Genomic DNA, 22,828 nt, shown 5'->3' on the forward strand with positions numbered 1-22,828 from the left:
AGGATGACGCATAAAGCGGCTTTCACACCGAATGCGGAAAGCGCTACGCTATGAAACCCATTAATTTCAATTGCTTGTGCTGCGCAAGGACGGCTCGTTTCTGTGTCGACCAAAGCACGCACACCACTGGCGCACAAGCCGCACATGCCGCGCTCAAAGTTTAAATTAGTTGAACCCAGTGGCCAGCGCAGCGCTTTCTGTGTTCGGTGTGAAAGCCGCTTAATGCATTATACAATGTTGAAGTTTACAACATAGAGGTGTGCCTGGTTCGCTTACATAAGCAAATTGCAAACACTTTCCACAGTAGTCTAACTAAGCAGAAAAGTAAGGCACCACCTGCTCCAACATCATGAAATGGAAATTTACTTTAAATAGTAAAACAATTCAATGTACAATATATAGGTTTTACAGTAAGAATAAAATAGCCTATGACAGTGAATACACAACTGAAATATTTAAATTAATTACACCCGTGGGTTGTGTGAATGTACATTTAACATTTATTTAATTATTTTCATTAGATTTATTTCTATTTGTCTCTGTTTGTTTTCAATACACAATTACACAAAATGCTTTATAATTCTTAAATATGTGAAGCAACACTAAAAGGAAAGTAAACAGAAGTTAATTAAATAATGTTTTCATTTTAAGCATAATTATAAAGAAATTCCAGGCAGTGCATTTAGAATCAGAATTAATGTCTTTAACTAGTAGTCAGATAAAGACAGTGTTGATTTCCAGTGTGTTATTTTCCATTGCCACAATGACCTGTAAATAAAATATTTGCCTATTACAACTCATAACAAGTTTAGAATCATTCTTATTTGTGCAGCTTGTTTCATATGTTATTGTACAGTTATGAGAACAGACTCACTTTTATCAGCATTCACCTTCTGGATCACCCGTTTAGGGGTTTGAGACCAATGTAGAGTCACGTTTTGAATCCTCTGTCAGCCAGAACAGATCCCAACTGAAAATAACAAATTTATACTAAACTGATTAGATTGAAATATAACAATTCACTCAAATCTTCATGTCTCACAGAGACTTTTATCGTTTCTTTCTCTTACCTGTTTCAGAACATTTTCTCTCACTGAAGGGTCAGTTAAATCAACTCTGGAGTTAAACTGCATCTTTACAAATGATCTTTTTAAAACTGGAACTAAACAAAGATACACAGATACATGTAATATGAATTAGGTTACTTTTATTAAAACGTTGACAAAAATATGTGACATTGTAAATATGCGACCTTGTCCATAAACCTCCACCTCACACAGAGTGAGTATCTTCATGTCTCCAGGAATGATCAGATTCACATAACGTCCCTCCATCCCACCGCATGAGTAGTTGTAGGACTCACCTGCTGGAATAGCAGGAATAACAGCACATCTACAGACAGAGAGAAAGAATCTAGAAATACTGTCATATCTGCATTAATCCTTCACATTTGTGCTCAATGTCTCTCTTTCTGTCAAACTCAAGTTTCTCACATGGGATTGTCATTGCCATTGTTCTCCAAAGAGTTTCCGATGTGAATCTCCGCTCCGTTTATTTGTTCTGCACAGCAGTCGTTTCTGTTAGTGACGACCACTTTACTAATTTTGTACACATCACGCAGATCCAGCCTCCACCACGGATTAGTCTCATGATTGGTTGATGAGCATAACGGATACTGCTGGAGACCTCGATTACTATCAATGGCCTTTTCAGCAAACCAGTCCATATACACTGATGACTGTGTAGCGGCTCCATCCACTGCCACATTTCCTGACAAAATTTGTGAAAAGAAACATGACACATATTAATGTACAAACTTTGCAGTGGTTCAGTGACTCATTATACATCAACTGTTGTCAACAAACTGAATTAACTGAATTATAAAGACAATGATGTGTCTAACGATGCCCTCACAACTACATTCACAATAATCACTCCATTAGTACCTTAACAACCTGGTGGAACCTGGTCTTTTACAACAACGCAACTCTCCATCTTCAAAACATTCAGTTGGAATGAAAAGATTGTTTTGTTTTGGCAAATGATAATTTATGCAAACTTAACATGTCATGAAAATCATCATGAATAAACACATTTTGAAGCCTAAATACAGTCACCAAAAGTAAAAATAAATAAATGAACAAACAAGACAAATTCATTGTGTGTGTGTGAACACACTTGGAAATAAAGCTTTTCTGATACTGATATAAATACACCGCAGTCATGTGACTTCAACAACATCACCATTACGCTTCAACAACTCTTTCAGTCTTTGTGCAAGGGATTAATTGACCTAAAAATGAAAGTTATGTCATGATTTACTCACCCTCATGCCAGAAGATTTTTAAACTTTTCAAAGCAACAGTGGTAGTTGCGTGGACTGTCAATGGAGGGACAGAAAACTATCAGATTTCTTGAAACATATCTTCATTTGTATTTTGAAGAAGAAACAAACTCTTACTGATTTGGAAAGACACAAGGGTGAGTAAATCAAGACTTTTTTATGTTGGGGTGAATTGACCCTTTAAAAATTTCCCCTGAACGTTTGAGTTAGAATAAACTGAAGCATTGTTACCTTCTTGTCCATTTGCTATAACCTCAATCCAGAAAGACCCTGTGGACACAAGTGATTGGATTCAGTATCAGAAAACCAGATTTTGTTGAATCACATTGTAATTTTTATTTTTTTTTTTAATTCACTCTTATATTGTTGCTAATAAATAAACAATCTAAGTGATAACGAGATCACTAAACATTGATTTGTGTCAGAGGAAACTACTGATAGTGATGGGCAGATGAGGCCTTGTGAAGCACTACGGCTATCGATATTCGAATATACGAATATCGATATTAAAAAGAGCAATCAATAACATCAATGTCCTTCTTAAATTTAACTTGCAAAGTAGATCTGTGGACTCGAACCTGACAAGCAAAGCTAAATGTGCATGTGATTGGACACGTCTTATCTCTCAACACCTTCCAGCAGTCATGATTCTGCTGACCTTATTTGCCTAAAACCAACCAAAACACACCTCCACCTACTTTTACATATGATGACCCTTACGAAAAAGAAGTTTATTCAAGTGTGCTATTAGTATACTTCTTTTAAACTAAAACAGGAAAGTATACTTTCAGTGTACTTTTTATGTACGTCTCAGAAACATGCTTTATGTACTTATCAGATATATACTTACAATGACATTTAAGCATACTTGTTTTATACTTAGAAAAAGTCTAAGTATATTTAAGCTATACTTGTGCTCTGAGAATCCGTGTTTTCATTGTTATACGATAGGGGCACTATTGTACATGTTCTGTGCATAACTTACAAAACACAAGTGAAGAAGAAAACCAAATGATTCCACGTGTAATCTAACACAATGGTCAGTCATGAAACAGCATCAAAACCATAGATAGTAAAACTGTAACGTTATGAAATAAAATTTTGACCCATGAAGAGGTAATAATGACTATCAAGTTTGGGGTGTTGATCAAATCCATCTAAATTTTGATAATAATAATAATAATAATAATAATAATAATAATAATAATATAATTAATCAATTTTTTTTAGCTTTTTGTTCAAAATGTTGTTTATTTATTTATTTTGTATTTATGCAACTTACCCACATTCAAGTGTTTATATTAAAAAAAAAAAAAAAAAAAGAAAAAAAAAAATGCATGAAAAAGAATGCATGAAGCTAGAATAAAACTAGTAGTTTACTAAGACCATACTTCAAAGTGTACTAAAAATGCATTAAAAAGGATTCAGTTAGTAAACTAGTAAATTAGTAATCAGTATACCTATAAGTTCACTTTTAGTATACTTTCAGATACTGAAAACATAGATGTAAACTAGTTCAAGGGCCAATTTAGTCCCATGGAGTATTGAAATGGTATATTTAAAAGTATACTACTAGTGCACTGATATTTGAATACTTACTACATAACGTATACTTAAAAATATACTTGAACATTTTCTTAAGTATACTAAATAAAATAAACTTGAAGTATACTTCTTTTTGGTAAGGCAAGGGGTGGGGATGAGGAGGAAGGAAAGAGGTAACAACACTAATTAATATAAATATTCATATTGAATTTAGTTAAAGATTAATTAACTTAGGGCCTGTGCCAAACTCACTGAGGTTTTTTTTTTTTTAAATTTTTTTTTTTTTATTTTTTTTTCCCTTGAATAGACAAAACATTACATGCCTCTCTTTTTTTAATGTGTCACATTAGCTGAGATACATGCATATTTAGTAAAAGCTTAACAATGGATGCCTTATTAAAAAAAAACAAAAAAAACATGGTAAGTATGGCATGTGTGTGGTTGCCTGGACTTCACCTTTGGTGTTTTTACATTGCATGACTCGCTTTTTTAATGCATCACACACCCTAGTTAAAACACATACATTAAAAGCTTTACAATGAATGTCTTAAAAAAAAAAAAAAAAAAAAAACGCAAGGCTAGGCATGGTATGTGTATGGTATGGTATAGTATCCATCCAGCTAGGCAGGTCAACCATAACACCTTCAAAGTCAGCCAGGAGTTGTGTCTGATGATCAGCTGAATTTCACAGACCACACTGCTAAAACTGCCTGGTCCTGCAGACTTGCTTTATACAACAATATTAAGATCAGTCCCATTCTATCTGAACATGATACACAAATCCTTGTTTAAACTCTTGTTTTGTTTGAACACACGTCACGCTGCTGTTCATCAATTTGCATTGATAGCCATGTATCTATCTACATGTATTGAGTTAGACTAACCAGGACTTGTCACAACACTTATATATTGTTGCTCTTGTGTTGTTTTGATTGCTTCTATTGCCCTCATTTGTAAGTTGATTAAATGAAAATGAAAATTAAATGTAAATATAATGTAAATGTTTGTGTGTGTTGTCATGGGGAGGGGTGGGGGGATAATCTTGGCCTTATGCCCCCCTGAGTTTATTATTATTATTACTGTACTCTCATTATTGGCTTTTTTTTTGTGTGTTTCGTTTCCACTGTTGCTATCCATTATTTTTTTTTTTTTTAGAAACAGACTCAGATAAGGACATATTTCTTTGGAATCACTACCAGACCAAAGACATGAAGGCTGACAAGCCATTTACTTACATAAAAGAGCACCTGTTTAACACAAAATTTGATTAATAAAGTAAATATTAAAAATACACAGAGAAAAACTATCCAGAGACGAGCAAATTCCTGACCTATGCAACCTCTTACTGTTCAAAAGTTTGGGGATAAATTTTTTTATCACATTGCATTAAATTGATTAAAAGTGATGGTAAAGACATTTATAATATTATAAAAATAAAATATTTCAAACAAATGCTCATATTAGAATGATTTCGGAAGGCTCAAACTGAAGACTGGAGTAATGATGCTAAAAATTCAGCTGTGATTGCAGGAATAAATTACAATTGACAAAATACAAACATAGAAAACAGCTATTTTTAAATTGCAATAATATTTAACTTATTTTGTCTTTACTGTATTTTTTAATCAAATGAATGCAGCCTTGTTGTACATATTTTTTATTTTCTTTTTGAAAAAACTACATTAACCCATTGTTAAGTACATTATGTAAATTCTGTAAAAACAAAACAAAACAAAAAATAAATAAATAAATAAATAAATAAAAATTTCAGCAAAAGTTTATAGTGTTAATATTAGTGTGAATCTAGTAAAATAACACATAAATGTAGCCTTTGTTGTACTTTACCCAGCAAGATCCACAGACACTTGAAGTGCTTCATCAGGGCTGATTGAAGGTGTACGTCTCTTTTTTTTTTTAGGATGAAGAGTCTGAGTTTTATACATTTTACAGCGGACTCATTTAAATGCACATCACATGAGACACATTGTCTCTCCTCCCATCATTCCATATCACACTCAACTCCCATCTCTTTTGTCACTACACCTGCTGCATTTTCTTTCACAAACACAGAACATATAGAAGTTTTGGTCTTTTTCTTTCATTTATTTCTGAAGCCAAGGTTAGTCTATTAAGCACTGCAATCACACTGTTTTCTTAATGACTGTTGAATAAGTGTGCACACTCACAACCCAAACAGTCTTGTCTAGTCATTTATTTGAAACATATGTTAAACATAATAAACATAACATAATTTTACTCAGTGTGAATGGCACACATATAAACTACACCTGCCAAAGTGTGACGCATTATGCTCTGTTTGTTTACCACTAGCGCATGCCGATGACGTTTTATTCTTCTATAGTACAGTGCGTCGTAGCCTACAAGTCAAAAGGTGTCATCATCATACAGTTTACATGCATGTCGTACCCAAGTTTATTAGATTCATATAAAAGCGTGAGCACGTACAGTGCACTTTTTGCATGACCATGTTTGGTTAATTAGTGATAAATTTCTTCTTCAATAATGCAATGGACTTTGGGCAATATTAGCTATTAGAGCAGGGTTGGGCAACTTTAATCCTGGAGGGTCACTGCCCTGCAGAGTTTAGCTCCAACCCTAATTAAACACACCCGCCTGAAGACATTGGGCCTCATTCATGAAACACGAGCAGAACACATTTTTGTTTAAATAATTCATAAAGCCATTCTGATGCAAACTTTTGAAAACTTGTCACTATACACTGTAAAAAAAAAAAAAAAAAAATCTGTGTTATTTTTTAATTATGCTTTGCACTGTGGGAACGAGAACCTTGGTGGCTTATGGCGCGAAAACAGTGAAGAGCAGGCGCCATTACTCACGGAGAGCTTCTCGGTCAAAGTTTCATTTGTAAAGTCGGCTTTTGAATTTGGAGAACCAGTTTTTATTCTTCCGTAGAGAATTATATGTTCTTAAATGTCACATCAATTGTTTACGTAATGCTAACTTAGTTGCTGTCTGGCTTATCTGGTAAATGAATGTCAGAGCCGTCGCATTCAACCTTTTCTGCATATCGTCACACATCTTCCTTGTGGAGTTTTCTGCCAAATGAGGTTCATTTAGACCTTTTATTGTCTTGTTTTATACACACACACACACAAGGACGATAAGATGCGAAAAAGAAATTCATTTTATTACTTTACATGCTGTCTGTGAAGCGGCTGTGTGAACACAAGCTTCTGATGCACTAGAATGCCGCTTCAGGTCAGTGTGCCAGTAGCTCATCGAGTTATCTTTTGCTCTCTAATATAAAAATGCACACAACATTATGTCAAAATGACCTTTGTTGGCGAGTGACCTCGTAAACACAGTCTAAAATGAATCATGTGCGTCATGTTTTAAAAGGGCAGCAGTCATTCATAGAGTTTCTTCTGTTTTCTTTTTATGTAATTGTAATGTAATGTAATTTCTGCTGTACTGTGAATCTCAAGCACACCTGCATTCTTATTATGGGTTTGTATTCTGTTTTATTTAACATTAGTGTTCAATATTGAAAAGAAAATAGTTATTGAGTCATTTATTCTGTTGACTGTACAACAATGTGACATTGGTTGCTGTCTGATGCGTTGGATGCTTTTTTTAATCTTGCAGAATGATAGCTTCTTCTGAGCCCTTCCGAGCTGGCATCAATCTCATGAATCTCATAAGTGCTTGTTGGTTTTTAGGAAGTAGCATTTTATGCATGATTGATCTCATCTTTTCATCATCTGGTTTGAGACCTTCTTCTGAGATGATGTGGGACGATGTAGGATGTCATCTATGATGCTGACCACACCTTCAAGACCTTCTAACATCTGCGCGATTGCATGCTGGGAGACTTCACTGGCCGAAGACAAACCAAACGGTAAGAAAAGAAACCTATAACTCCGTATTGGCATGTTGAATGTGCGGAGTTTTGAACTCTCATATTTCAATTTTGTTTGCCAGAATCCTTGATTAGTGTCCAGGATTGAGAATATCTTCATTTGGCATGCTGGATACCACTTCTTCCACTGTCAGTACAGGGTAACATTCACACTTTATTGCTTTATTAAGGTCTTGTGGATCCATAGATAAATGTATCTTGTTCGTTTACACTACTGTTGCCATGCTGTTCAATCCAGTCTGTCAGTTCTGTTTGCTTTGCTATCACTCCAATATTGTCCATCTTGGTGACACATTTGGGTCTTTTTTTTAATGTAATGCCTCTTGTCAGCAGCCAAAGCCAGAAAACAGGTCAACTTTAGCCTTTATTTTATATACTGTACTCACCATCCCTAACTTTTCACAGGTTGTTCATCCAAGAATTGCAGGTACGTTGCCATTGACCACTTAAAACTGGATGTTGTGCTTTTGTTTTCTGTAGGTGAATGCAAGCTGATCTTGTCCCACAGATGACATCCTGTGGCCAGAATATGTAATTAGGTAACATGTGTGTGTATATATATATATATATATATATATTTTTTTTTTTTTTTTTTTATTTTATTATTAGTATTTTATATATATATACTGCTTATCTTATCTATGTCTACTTCTTTAACTAGCATTTTCATCTGATTTGACCTTATCTCATTGGCCCTGCAAGTGTCTGTAGCTTTTTCCAACATGAGGTCTGCCTCACACAAGAGTCATGCACGAACATTGACGTCTTTTATCCTGCATACGATTATGTCCCAGATAAGTGAATTCAACCTTATGTTTAAGATCTGTGACGTGTGCTTCAGTTGTTTCTCCTGAACCTTGAGCTCTTGTGAAAAACATGCCAATATATGCCAGATTCTTTTTGGTCTCTCAATATTCTTTTGAATTTCTTTTCTTAGTTACTTCTCACTCTACATTTACATTTCACTCACTGTAACTCACTGTACATTTTAATGACTTCCTCATCCAAGAAAGGTGGCTCACTGCATTGTTTCTGATTTTTTTTTGACATACCACAAGCAATGAGGTACAATTCGCATTTCTTGTCAAGTCAAGTCAAGTCGAGCTTTATTGTTATTCCGCTACGTGTGGACATACAGTGGAATGAAATGTTGTGTCTCACAGGACCACGGTGCTACATAAATAAACATAAATATGAACATACATACACTAGACGTAGAAACAATTTTTTAAACCTATACATGTAACTATAAATAATTGACTATACATACACATAACCTAAGACAGATTATACAAGTACTTTACATGATAACTGTGCATCATAATGTGCAGAAGAGGTATTTAAAGGTTAAGAAGCAAATAGTGCAATATGATTTGTGGTGCACTGACAAGTAGACATTTGTTAAGTCCTTATTAGGTCCTTGTAACGTGGAGTGTTAATAAGAAAGTGTCTGGTGCAAAAAGGGTGTTTCTACAGGTGGTTTGTCTAGCCCACTCACCTGTATATAGCACACTCAGGTGCACAATGTTTCCTGTGTAACATGTAGTGTTTATAGGACATTGTGGATAAGGTTTCAGAGGGGGGTGAGGTGGTTGGAATTGAGAGCTCTCACATGCTCCTGTAGCAGCTTCCTGATGGCAGGAGCTGGAAGAGATGATGGGAGGGATGGGTGGGGTCCTTCACGATACAGACTGTCGTGCAAGGAAAATGTCCAGAAGGGAAGGGAGAGGGGCACCGATGATCTTTGCAGCTGTGTTCACTGTTCGTTGTAGGGTCTTTCAGTCAGCAGCACTGCAGTTCCTGTACCAGACAGTGATGCAGCTGGTCAGCACACTCTCAATGGTTCCCCTGTAGAATGTGGTGAGGATGGGTAGAGGAAGACTTGCCCTTCTCAGCTGGCGGACATGGTGTTGGTGGTCCAGGTGAGATCCTCAGTGATGTGCACCCCCAGGAATTTAGTGCTGTTGACTCTCTCCACAGCCAAGCTGTCGATGGTCAGTGGGGGGTGGTCAACAGAGTTCCTCCTGAAGTCCATCACAACCTCCTTTGTCTTACTCACATTTAGGGACAGGTTGTTAGCGCCACACCATTCAGCCAGCTGAGCCACTTCCTCTCTGTAGTGTGTTTCATCATTGTTGCTGATGAGACCTACCTCCGTTGTGTCATCAGCAAACTTGATGATGTGGTTGGAGCTGAACTTGGCAGTGCAGTCGTAGGTCAGCAGCGTGAAGAGCAGCGGGCTGAGCTTACAGCCCTGTGGGGCACCTGTGCTCAGTGTGGTAGTGCTAGAGGTGTTGTGGCCGACATGAACTGACTGAGGTCTTCCAGTCCAAGATCCAATTGCAAAGGGAGGTGGAGGCCCAGAAGGTTTAGTTTGTTGATGAGCTGTTGTGGGATTATTGTGTTGAATGCTGAGCTGAAGTCAATGAACAGCATTCTAACATAAAAGTCTTTGTTTTCTAAGCGAGCAAGAGTCAGGTGTAGGGTGGAGGAAATGGCATTGTCCGTGGAGCGGTTTGGATGGTATGCAAACTGGAGCGGATCGAGTGTGTTGGGGAGGCTGGTTTTGATATTGTGCATAACTAACCTCTCAAAGCACTTCATCATGATTGGATTTAGTGCTATGGGGCGGTAGTCATTCAAACAGGACACAGGGGATTTCTTTGGTACTGGAATTATGGAGGTGGATTTGAGACACGTAGGGACAACTGCCTGGCTCAGCGAGGTGTTGAAGATATCTGTTAGGACATCCGTCAGCTGTGCAGCACAGTCCCTGATTAAAACAATGTCATTATATTTCTCAAAAAGTAGCTCTGGAGTATTTGGCGATTTTTCTGAAATAACTTGAGGGTCTGTTTTTCAAAAGAGGGAAACCAAATGAGAGCTGCTGGTATTTTTTATAGTTGAATTTGTTTCTTTCTCTTACCTGTTTCAGAACATTTTCTCTCACTGAAGGGTCACTTAAATCAACTCTGGAGTTAAACTGCATCTTTACAAATGATCTTTTTAAAACTGGAACTATAAATAAAGATACACAGATACATGTAATATGAATTAGGTTACTTTTATTAAAACCTTGACAAAAATATGTGACATTGTAAATATGCGACCTTGTCCATAAACCTCCACCTCACACAGAGTGAGTATCTTCATGTCTCCAGGAATGATCAGATTCACATAACGTCCCTCCATCCCACTGCATGAGTAGTTGTAGGACTCACCTGCTGGAATAGCAGGAATAACAGCACATCTACAGATAGAATATGGTTTCAATGACCATAGTTATAGTACATAATTAGAGCCTATAGGGAATTTGAATGAAAACATGCCAGTTAGGAATATAGTGCTGCTTCCCCTTTAAGAGAACAACTCGCGCACGTAAAAACCGGAGAGCAACGGCAGAGAGAGAAAGCGGAAAGATCAAAGATATTAATGAGGGAAATAATTAATTAACAAGTTGATTTTAAGAAGCCAGGAAAGAAGAAAGACAATACTTACCTGATCGCGAACCTGAAGGAAACATAATTAAATTAGAAAACAGCGGTTTTGGTGAGTTTGACACATTATATGTTGAACTTGGATCGGTTGTCAACAACGTTTCATAATAGCTACAAGAAAAAGCTAACGGTTAAACATCAAAAACTGTAAAGGATACATTGTTTAATGGTTTATTTGAACATTATATGGGTATTTATTGTGAACTGTGTGAACTGTTGAATGTTATTGTTTGAGTACAAAGTGACAGTTGAGTTAATTGAACGATGTAACATTGACGCTGCGGGTTGTAGTGTTTGTAAATCTTTACTGTTACAATAACAAGATTCCTTTGTGACCTATTGTGTAGGTCAGGTTTTTTATTTAAGCACGAAAAACTCCTGTGTGACGAACAATGAGAGGACTCACGATACCGAGAGTTTAGATGGCGAGCCAACCCAGACCAGAGCTTTGATCCTCATTCGACGACGAAAGAGACCGATTACACGCGCTGGATTGTCGGTAAACTCACTGGATCACGGATTGAGCAGGACAACAACCTTTCACCTATTTCTTCCATTTTTTTCCCGGGAACATTTTCTTCCACAACTATTTTTTTTTTTTCCTTCATTTTTGAATTGAACTGAACTACATCACACAACTGAACCGTGTTGAACTAAAATACATTACACAGCATTTGAACTGAACTCAACTACATCACACAACTGAATTGAATTTAAGTGTTATAGATATTTTTATTGTATTGTGTGTGTGTGTGTGTTATGACATAATATGTGATTGTTTATTTTGTTTATTTTGAGTTTTTTTTTCTCTCGCCTGTAAAAAAAAAAACAAAAAGAAAAGTTAAATCAGACAAATTATCAGCTTTAATAGGACATCAAATACAAGTGGATCCACTGTATAAAAATAATTAACTTATTATTATTTATTAGTTTATTATTTATAACTATTTATAATTATTAAAAAACAAAAGAAAACTAATAGAAAAAGATTTCTCTTTTATAACATTTACAAGACTTTTCTTAAACAACTTGTCTGTATAATATTGATTGCCTTTTAGTAAAGTGCCGGCTTTTATACTAAAGATCTGGTCTCCAGTCTGATTTTATGTTTGTTCCCCCACTCCTTGAGAACCTAGATCTGGTCCAGTAGTGAAAGTGACGCGTTTGAGTACGCGGGTGCTACAAAATTTGGCGAGCCAGCCAGGAGTGGCCAAAACAAATATAGCACTAGCATTTAGAGACCAGATAATAGCTGTTAAGTTAATTCATAATGGAAGTAGTTCAAACGAGCAGTGTTAAAATCCCCAATGCAGTTATAATTAGTGGAATAACCGGCACAGAATCTGACGAACACGTCTATGACTTTCTTAAGCAGTATGGGTCTATTCATAGGATAATTCCAGTAGATTCCTCTGAGTCAGAGACCGACAAGCAAGTCATAGTAGAATATGCATATGGCACAGCTGTGCAGTCCCTTTCATCCATTTTACCTCACAAGCTTCACCAATTCCATGCTAGAACCCAAGCTAACACCACTTACCTTATTAGAACTTTAGCCAGTGCTTACACACCTGTAGTCAGCAAATCAGTTACTCAGACTTACCTCTCAGAGCTAAAGGAATTAGCAAAACTGACTGGAAGAGATTTAACGACTATCCTAAAAGAAGAGCTTTCCATCATCAGTGAAGCTGTTGACCTGGATAACCCAATGAAGTCCAACTCACCTAACACTCAAGAGCACGATATTACAGAAGCTACTGCTCAAGTTAGTCCTCCGTCCAGTACAGTTCGAGAGCCATTTGTTCAGCCAGATCATAACTGGTCTCCACCACTGGTTTCTTCTGAAAGGAGAACACAGCCTGCATTGAAACTTTCTGACGTCAGTCCACCTGAAGTACAGCGAGTGATTGTTGAACACATAGTTAGAAACGAAGAATCTGCTATGCAATTTCATGCACCCCTACGACTCAGACCCTTCTCAGGGCGCTGCCCTCACCCCAACAATGAAGTGAATTATGAGACATGGCGTGCCAATGTGGAATTGCTTCTCAAAGATACAAAACAGCCAGATTTATACAAATCTCGCAAACTCCTTGAAAGCCTTTCATCGCCCGCCATTGACATAGTGAAGCACCTGACACCTGAATCTCCCCCAGGCATGTACTTGGAGATTCTAGATTCTGCCTTTGGTACTGTTGAAGATGGAGACGATTCCTTTGCAAAGTACCTTAATACTGTGCAAGATAATGGTGAGAAGCCTTCAGCTTACCTTCAAAGACTGCAAGTGATGCTGAACACTGCCTTCAGGAGGGGAGGTGTGTCTGCAAGCGATCTTGATCGACAACTTTTAAAACAGTTTATTAGAGGTTGTTGGGACAACATCTTAATATCTGAACTGCAGCTAGAACAGAAGAAGCAGAACCCACCTACCTTTGCAGAACTTCTCCTGTTGCTCCGCACGGCAGAAGACAAAAGGACCTCCAAAGCATCGCGTATGAAGCAGTACTTCAGTGCCTCAAAGCAGAAAGTGTCATCTCATTATCAAGGTGTTTATTTTCAGTATGAGGAGGAATGCATCCCATCACAGTCTACTTCTCATTCCAAGAATGAAGTTCAAGACCTAAAGAGACAGATAGCTGACTTACAATCCCAGCTCACGCGGATCACGCAGAGAGATAGTCAAAAAACATGTAAACCAGCTGCCAAGCCTGTAACTCCCAAGCCAGCCATTGCAAAGTCTGCTGCTGATGCTCCTTTACCACAGAAGTCACAGTCACACAGTCGAGATGCAAATACCCACAGAAGCAATAGGCCGAAACCGTGGTATTGCTTCAGATGTGGAGAGGATGGGCACATCAAACCCCAGTGTGAAGCTGAGCCAAACCCCTCTCTGGTAGCTTCAAAAAGAGAGCAGCTTAGAGAAAAGCAGCTATCATGGGACATTGAGAATGGTGTTCCAAAGCCTGATCATTTAAACTAGTTCCAGTTCCGGTTGGGGGACAAACAGGAACTGAGACACAAGCAAAGTGTCCCAAGAAGAAACATTGCTCATCTTATGCACACTCCCAGAGTAAGGGAGAACTAGTGACCCTACCGAAAGGTTTAATTGGGGCCAAATGCACTGCACAAGTGACTGTGGGGAGGAGACGTTGTAATTGTTTGTTAGATACAGGCTCTCAAGTGACAACGATTCCCAATTCTTTCTATCAAGAGAACCTGTCTCATCTGCCGATTGAATCATTAAACAACTTGCTTGAAATAGAAGGAGCTAATGGTCAAGAAGTCCCTTACATTGGGTATGTTGAGACGACGATCAAGTTCCCTAGGAGTTTGTTGGGAAAAGACATTGAAGTTCCCACATTAGCCCTGATTGTGCCTGATATGCGTTCCACTCTGTCATCAGTTCTAATAGGTACCAACACTCTGGATGCCCTTTATGAACAATATGCAGACACTGCGCCTCAAGACAATGATTTATTACCCTATGGCTGCAAAGTTGTCTTGAAGACTCTTGAAGTCAGGAAAAGATGGTCTGTCGATTCCAGTCTGGGAGAGGTGAGACTACACAGCAGTAGGTCTGAGACAATTGCAGCTGGTCAGACCCAAGTCCTTAAAGGAACAGTGAATTACAGGACACCCAATGCAGGAAGATGGGTGATGGTAGAATCGCCAAAATCAGCTCCCTTGCCAGGTGGCATGCTGGTAACAGATAGCATAGCAAATCTACCTACTAAGCTGTCGCGCTGCATACCAGTCATTCTGAAAAATGAGTCAAACCACGACATTACCTTGTCTCCAAAGGCAGTGATTGGAGAGATTCATGCCATAAAGAGTGTTCAGTCCATCGAATCTTCCACATCAGACTCCCAAACAAAACCTGATCACAAACCAAACCTCAGTTTTGACTTTGGAAACTCTCCAGTACCCAGTGAGTGGAAAGAGAGAATAATTAAAAGATTGAACTCCATGCCAGAAGTGTTTGCACAGCATGAGCTTGATTTTGGTCGTACTGACAAAGTTAAACATCGTATAAACCTCAACGATAAAACACCCTTCAAGCATAGAGCGAGGCCCGTACACCCTCAAGACATAGAAGCTGTGCGTAACCATCTTCATCAACTTCTTGATGCAGAAATCATCCGTGAATCTGAATCCCCTTTTTCTTCACCGATTGTAGTCGTCAGGAAAAAGAATGGTGATGTCAGACTGTGCATTGACTACAGAAAACTGAATCTTCAAACAGTAAAAGACTCCTATGCTCTGCCCAATTTAGAAGAATCTTTCTCTGCACTGACTGGATCCAAATGGTTCTCAGTGATGGATCTGAAATCTGGCTTTTATCAAATTGAAATGGAGGAAGCAGACAAACACAAAACAGCCTTTGTTTGCCCACTAGGGTTCTTCGAGTTCAACAGGATGCCTCAAGGGATAACAAATGCCCCAAGTACATTCCAGAGGCTCATGGAACGCTGCATAGGAGAGTTGAACCTGAAACAAGCACTAGTTTTCCTGGACGATCTCATTGTTTTCTCCTCAACGCTTGAAGAGCATGAAGAGCGGTTGCTGCGAGTGCTAAACAGACTGAAAGAGTATGGCCTTAAGCTCTCACCAGAAAAATGCAAGTTCTTTCAGACATCTGTGAAGTACTTAGGCCACATTGTGTCTACAAAGGGCATTGAAACAGACCCGGAGAAGATAGCAGCTTTAAAAACCTGGCCAAAACCAAACAATTTGAAAGAGTTAAGAACATTTCTGGGATTCTGTGGCTACTATCGCCGATTCATCAAGGGCTATTCAAAGATGGTGAAGCCACTCAATGAACTTACTGCAGGATATCCACCTCTGAGAAAACGTATTAGTGCCGCAGGTAAAGCTAAGAGATACCACAACCCTAAGGACCTCTTTGGCGACCGATGGACCCGCGTGCCAAGCAGCATTTGACACGCTGATTGAGAAGCTGACGGATGCTCCCATCCTTGGATTTGCTGACCCCAAGTTACCCTACATCTTGCACACAGATGCAAGCACCTCAGGCCTCGGAGCAGCTCTTTACCAGGAACAACAAGGTCAGAAAAGGGTCATTGCTTATGCAAGCCGAGGATTGTCAAAGTGTGAAAGCAAATACCCCGCCCATAAATTAGAGTTCCTCGCTCTTAAATGGGCCATAACAGAAAAATTCCAGGATTACTTGTATGGGAGCTCATTCCTTGTTGTCACAGACAGTAATCCATTAACATATATCCTTACATCTGCTAAGCTTGATGCCACGAGCTACAGATGGTTAGCTGCTCTGTCGACGTTTGACTTCCAACTGCAATACAGAGCCGGAAAACAAAATCAGGATGCAGATGGGCTGTCTAGAAGACCACACAGCAGATTACCTGATGATGCTTTGTCACAAAAAGAAGTGGAAAGAATACAGCAGTTTACAAAGAGGCACTTGGGATCTGAACATGTGACTATGAATGAAAACACTGTCAAAGCTATCTGTGACAAGCACATAGTTCACCTAGTGATCAATAATCCTCCTGCCGAGACATCGCCCAAACCCACTCTTGTTGTGTCCCTTGCCCACCATCCGAAGGCTCTTCCTGAAAGCTTTGAAGAAGAGGATCAGTTTGGTGGTTTACCTGTCATAGCTCCATTTGCACCAGAAGACATAAGAGAAAGACAAAGGGCAGACACCTGTATCTGTGAGATACTCAGACAAATGGAAACAGGGGAAACAGTTTCACCATCCCTCCGAAAAGAAATCCCTGAGTTAGGTCTCTTATTAAGGGAATGGAGTAAACTCAAAATCCTAAATGGTATCCTGTACCGAAAACGACAAGAAGGTATTCAAACTTACCACCAACTTGTGCTGCCTGAAACTTTGAGACCCCTTGTTCTGAAAAGCCTGCATGATGATATGGGCCACATGGGTGTGGAACGAACTCTAGACCTTGTTCGCAAACGTTTTTATTGGCCTAAGATGTCAGCCGATGTGGAAAGCAGGATCAAAACATGTCACCGCTGTGTACGACGCAAGTCTTTGCCTGAGAAAGCTGCACCACTTGTTAATATCACAGCTACAAGACCACTCGAGCTCGTATGCATGGACTTCCTCTCAGTGGAGCCAGGTTCCAACAACATCAAAGACATTCTGGTCATTACCGACCACTTCACTAAGTATGCAGTAGCTGTCCCCACCCCAAACCAAAAGGCTCGAACAGTAGCTAAGTGCTTGTGGGACCACTTCTTTGTCCACTATGGCATCCCTGAGAAGCTCCTTAGTGACCAAGGGCCTGACTTTGAGTCCCGGATCATAAAAGAGTTGTGTGAGCTCATTGGTACGCAGAAAGTGAGAACCACACCATATCATCCAAGAGGAAACCCTGTTGAGCGTTTCAACAGAACTCTACTGAACATGCTTGGAACCCTTGAGAATCGAAAGAAAAATCAGTGGCAGAACTATGTGAAACCATTAGTTCACGCTTATAATTGTACTAAAAATGAAGTGACTGGTTTTACCCCTTATGAGTTGATGTTTGGGCGACAACCAAGATTGCCCATCGACTTAGCCCTTGGCTTACCTATAAATCATCAGCCAGGATCCCACTCCCAGTATGTCAACAACTTGAGGTCCCAGTTACAAGAGAGTTACAGGTTAGCTACAGAGAGTGCAAAGAAGACAGCAGATCGCAACAGAACGAGATTCGACAAACACGTAGTCAATTCCACTTTAAAGGAAGGAGATCGAGTCTTGGTCAGGAATGTCCGCCTTCGAGGCAAACACAAATTAGCTGACCGGTGGGAGTCAGATGTATATGTCGTCCTAAAACAGTCTGAAGGTGTTCCTGTATATGTAGTGAGACCTGAAACTAGAGAAGGCCCACAAAGAACCCTTCATCGTGATCTCCTGCTGCCGTGTGGTTTCCTTCCTATGACTCAAGTGGAAGATGAAGCTGATAATACAAAGGTAGCAAGAAGGCCAAGAACTCGACAATACCCAAACAGTGACCTATCTGGTGAAACTGATGAGGATGATCCCCAGTCTGACCTCGAAGGATGTTATGTTGATGGTCCCAGAAACATAACAGTGGAAACCGTGGGTACAGATAATATCTCATCTATTGTGAAGTATTTGCCAGGGAAAAGAGATTCAGTTCCTTCCGCTGCGTTGACCGCGGCTGGGCACTCTCCTTCTGATGTAACTAAAGCTTTTCCTAATGATCCAGTACAGGTTTATAACCCAAACTTACCTGATCTTGGAGAGAGAAACTTACCTGATGCTGAAGAAAGAAATCTACCTGATCCTCAAGAGAGAAACTTACCTGATCCTGGAGAGAGAAACTTATATGATCTTGAAGAGAGAAACTTACCTGATCCTGGAGATAGAAACCTACTTGATGCACAAGAGAGAAACTTACCTGATCCTGAGGAAAGGAGCCTACCTAGTCCTGTGGAGGATAACTTACCTGTAGGACAGAGATCTGACATACCTGAAAGAGAAGTGAATAGCATCAATTGTCCTGCACAAGCTTCAGAAAGAGGTGAAGATATAGGTGTCATGGACCAAACTGAAGCAGAAACGGGAATGAGATGCCTTAGAAGATCAACTAGAAACAGGAAAGTGACTCAACAGTTAACTTACCCGGAGTTAGGGAATCCACTAGTTACAATAGTCCAGTCCCTTTTCCAGAGTCTGAGTGAAGCACTTGAAAACTCCCTAGTACAATTCAGTTACCCAGAACCTTGCAGAGTTCAGACAGTGTAGATTCCTAAGGCAATGCACAGGGACGTGCATTAGATAAGGAGGGGAGGATGTAACCCACATTAAAATATGGTTTCAATGACCATAGTTATAGTACATAATTAGAGCCTATAGGGAATTTGAATGAAAACATGCCAGTTAGGAATATAGTGCTGCTTCCCCTTTAAGAGAACAACTCGCGCACGTAAAAACCGGAGAGCAACGGCAGAGAGAGAAAGCGGAAAGATCAAAGATATTAATGAGGGAAATAATTAATTAACAAGTTGATTTTAAGAAGCCAGGAAAGAAGAAAGACAATACTTACCTGATCGCGAACCTGAAGGAAACATAATTAAATTAGAAAACAGCGGTTTTGGTGAGTTTGACACATTATATGTTGAACTTGGATCGGTTGTCAACAACGTTTCATAATAGCTACAAGAAAAAGCTAACGGTTAAACATCAAAAACTGTAAAGGATACATTGTTTAATGGTTTATTTGAACATTATATGGGTATTTATTGTGAACTGTGTGAACTGTTGAATGTTATTGTTTGAGTACAAAGTGACAGTTGAGTTAATTGAACGATGTAACATTGACGCTGCGGGTTGTAGTGTTTGTAAATCTTTACTGTTACAATAACAAGATTCCTTTGTGACCTATTGTGTAGGTCAGGTTTTTTATTTAAGCACGAAAAACTCCTGTGTGACGAACAATGAGAGGACTCACGATACCGAGAGTTTAGATGGCGAGCCAACCCAGACCAGAGCTTTGATCCTCATTCGACGACGAAAGAGACCGATTACACGCGCTGGATTGTCGGTAAACTCACTGGATCACGGATTGAGCAGGACAACAACCTTTCACCTATTTCTTCCATTTTTTTCCCGGGAACATTTTTTTTCTTCCACAACTTTTTTTTTTTTTTTTTTCCTTCATTTTTGAATTGAACTGAACTACATCACACAACTGAACCGTGTTGAACTAAAATACATTACACAGCATTTGAACTGAACTCAACTACATCACACAACTGAATTGAATTTAAGTGTTATAGATATTTTTATTGTATTGTGTGTGTGTGTGTGTTATGACATAATATGTGATTGTTTATTTTGTTTATTTTGAGTTTTTTTTTTTTTTCTCTCGCCTGTAAAAAAAAAAACAAAAAGAAAAGTTAAATCAGACAAATTATCAGCTTTAATAGGACATCAAATACAAGTGGATCCACTGTATAAAAATAATTAACTTATTATTATTTATTAGTTTATTATTTATAACTATTTATAATTATTAAAAAACAAAAGAAAACTAATAGAAAAAGATTTCTCTTTTATAACATTTACAAGACTTTTCTTAAACAACTTGTCTGTATAATATTGATTGCCTTTTAGTAAAGTGCCGGCTTTTATACTAAAGATCTGGTCTCCAGTCTGATTTTATGTTTGTTCCCCCACTCCTTGAGAACCTAGATCTGGTCCAGTAGTGAGCGATGACAGCATAACGCAAAATAATGGCAAAAAAGACATCTTTCAATAAAATGTGCACGCAGTGCACCCAGCGTATTCGACTTACTTAACAAATGACTCTTATGATCCGTTTTTTTTTTTTTTTTTTTTGAGTCAAAAACACAAAGCGTGGCCCAGTTCACTAACAAATTGTTTTACACATGTCCGTGAATCGGATAATTACCGCTTCTTGGCTAACTCAGAAGTCCTCTGAGAAATCTAACCCCGTCCGGATATGTCTGAGATTCATCGCATAATTTTTTGGTGATCCGATTCTCTGACCGCTCGCTCCATTTTTATCATGGATATAGACATTTTTGCCGTATCCGACAAAACAATAACATCATGAAATCAATAAGAAGATGCCGATCACAAAAACGTATAGCAGAGTTAGGTTAGCATCTGGTCATATTGAAGTTTTCTCTATTGTTAACAAAATGTAACTGATTTTAGTTGGCTCACTTTCCCAAACCATTCATTCAGTGCTCAAAACAAAGACACATTTCTCAAAAAGTTTAACAATAAGTAAGTTAAACATTAAGTAGCAAAACTGATGACACACCAGTCAGAATCTCTGCATCCAACAACGGAGAGAGGAGAGAAATTAACAAATCTTTTACATGGGTATTATACTTACAAATACAGTATAATTACATAGTACAATACAAGTACATTAGATGATGGACTTTCACTATTTTATATGTACAGTAAACTGTAGCACATGTTGTACACCTTCAAAAGTGTGACTGTCAAATTTTATTTATAACCATTTTTTATGTGTAGCCTACTGCATTTTTTGCATAACTGAGAGATATAGTCTTGTGTCAGGAGTAAACTTTTTTTTTTTCTTTTTTTAATTATTGTAAGCATTTAAGAATACCTGCAAAAACTAGATTGAAACGTTTGAAAGACAAATTTATGTTGGCTTGTCTTAAAGTCTTGTTTAAAAACAAATAGTTTGGTCAGTTAGATGTTCTAGATGTTTGCTAAAGTGTTGCTAGTTGGTTGCTAGGATATTCTGGGTGGTTGCTAGGCCCTTCCTATGTGGTTGCTGGGGTGTTGCTAGATTATATGGTTGATAGTGTGTTCTGGGTGATTACATACATTCCCACCTCTGTTAATAACAGAAAATCAAACATTGTTTCCAAAACTGATCCAGTTTCAGTGCTTTGATATTATAACATTTCTTTCTAATGTTAGGAAATTATCATCGACATTAACATCTTAAACTTGCACTAAAATGTGATTTATACCATATTTAAAAGAATCACATGTCGTCTTTAGTGATACAAGCTCAGAAACATTTACAGTGTAACCTGTTGAAGTTTTTTTTTTTTTTTTTTTTTTTTTTTTTTATATTATTTACTGACTTGGTGCCATGATGAAAAGTAACACTGAAACGTTATTTATTTTTTTTTCATTTTAAACAGTATAGATGATTACTTAATGGTAATGCAATATTTGTGAACACAACTGTGTATGTCAGACTATAAATCCCCAGCAACTATGCATGGGGGCTTGTTTTTGCGTTGCCACCTCTCATAGACCCCATGCCACCTCTTTGCCACCCTAATAATTATTTTCTAGATCCGCCACTGATTACACATATCAATGTACAAACTTTGCAGTGGTTCAGTGATTCATTCTACATCAACTGTTGTCAACAAACTGAATTATAAACACAGTGTTGTGTCTAACAATGCCCTCACAACTACATTCACAATAATTACTCCATTAGTACCTTAACAACCTGGTGGAACACTAATGCCCTCTTTTACAACAACACATCTCTCCATCTTCAAAACATTTAATTTGAATGAAAAGTGTGTTTTGTTTTGGGAAATGTTAATTTATGCAAATGTAACATGTCATGGAAATCTTAATGAATAAACAAATTTTGAAGTCTAAATGACTGATGACTGCATTTTTATTTTGGGGTGAACTGGCCCTTTAAAAATGTTTACTGATGCAGCATAAATATAATGAAAGTGATTAGTACTGATTTGTTTAAATAAATATAATAATTATTTGTGGATATGAGCATGGATAAATTATTTAGATTTGACAAACTATGTCTTTATTAGACATTTTTAAAAAGTATTTATTACATTCAATGTTGAAAACATTAAATTACCTGTCAAATACCCGTAGACTCCAACTTCAGTAAAACTAAGAATCTTTTGATCTCCAGGAATGTGAACAATCACATAACGTCCCTTCATCCCACCGCATGAGAAAGTGTCTGTAGCACCGTCCGCAAGAGTAGAAATTGTAGCACATCTACAGACAGAAAGATCATC

The 22,828-nt window shown here is 38.0% G+C and overlaps 2 protein-coding genes across 3 annotated transcripts in view; one reads left to right on the forward strand and one right to left on the reverse strand.

Moving 5' to 3' along the window:
- Window positions 1-643: 643 nt before the first annotated feature.
- LOC127167959 (uncharacterized) overlaps window positions 644-22,828 on the reverse strand; it is a 266,166-nt gene continuing 243,981 nt past the window's right edge. The window contains exons 6-12 of the mRNA XM_051114397.1: window positions 10,901-11,040; window positions 2,179-2,190; window positions 1,494-1,770; window positions 1,253-1,392; window positions 1,071-1,156; window positions 875-970; window positions 644-768 (exon numbers count right to left, since the gene is read on the reverse strand). Of these exons, the coding sequence (XP_050970354.1) occupies window positions 932-970; window positions 1,071-1,156; window positions 1,253-1,392; window positions 1,494-1,770; window positions 2,179-2,190; window positions 10,901-11,040 (694 nt within the window). The 3' untranslated portion in view covers window positions 644-768; window positions 875-931. The remainder of the gene's footprint in view (window positions 769-874; window positions 971-1,070; window positions 1,157-1,252; window positions 1,393-1,493; window positions 1,771-2,178; window positions 2,191-10,900; window positions 11,041-22,828) is intronic.
- On the forward strand, window positions 11,059-19,923 carry LOC127167957 (zinc finger CCHC domain-containing protein 12). Of its 2 annotated transcripts, none has more exons than XR_007828049.1 (2): window positions 11,059-11,339; window positions 19,691-19,923. XR_007828049.1 is itself a non-coding variant. In XM_051114395.1 (2 exons), exon 2 carries the CDS (start codon window positions 12,558-12,560, stop codon window positions 14,265-14,267), a length of 1,710 nt encoding a protein of 569 aa, XP_050970352.1. In that variant the 5' UTR covers window positions 11,059-11,339; window positions 11,635-12,557; the 3' UTR covers window positions 14,268-16,173. The 2 variants fall into 2 exon arrangements, 1 of the variants encoding a protein (XP_050970352.1); XM_051114395.1 differs by lacking the exon at window positions 19,691-19,923 and adding an exon at window positions 11,635-16,173.

The sequence above is a fragment of the Labeo rohita genome, chromosome 7 (genome assembly GCF_022985175.1).
Source record: "Labeo rohita strain BAU-BD-2019 chromosome 7, IGBB_LRoh.1.0, whole genome shotgun sequence".
Taxonomy (NCBI): domain Eukaryota; kingdom Metazoa; phylum Chordata; class Actinopteri; order Cypriniformes; family Cyprinidae; genus Labeo; species Labeo rohita.

Bases quoted from the DNA above. Each gene is read 5' to 3' on its own strand.
- LOC127167957 (XM_051114395.1), top strand. From the start codon at position 12,558: ATGGAAGTAGTTCAAACGAGCAGTGTTAAAATCCCCAATGCAGTTATA.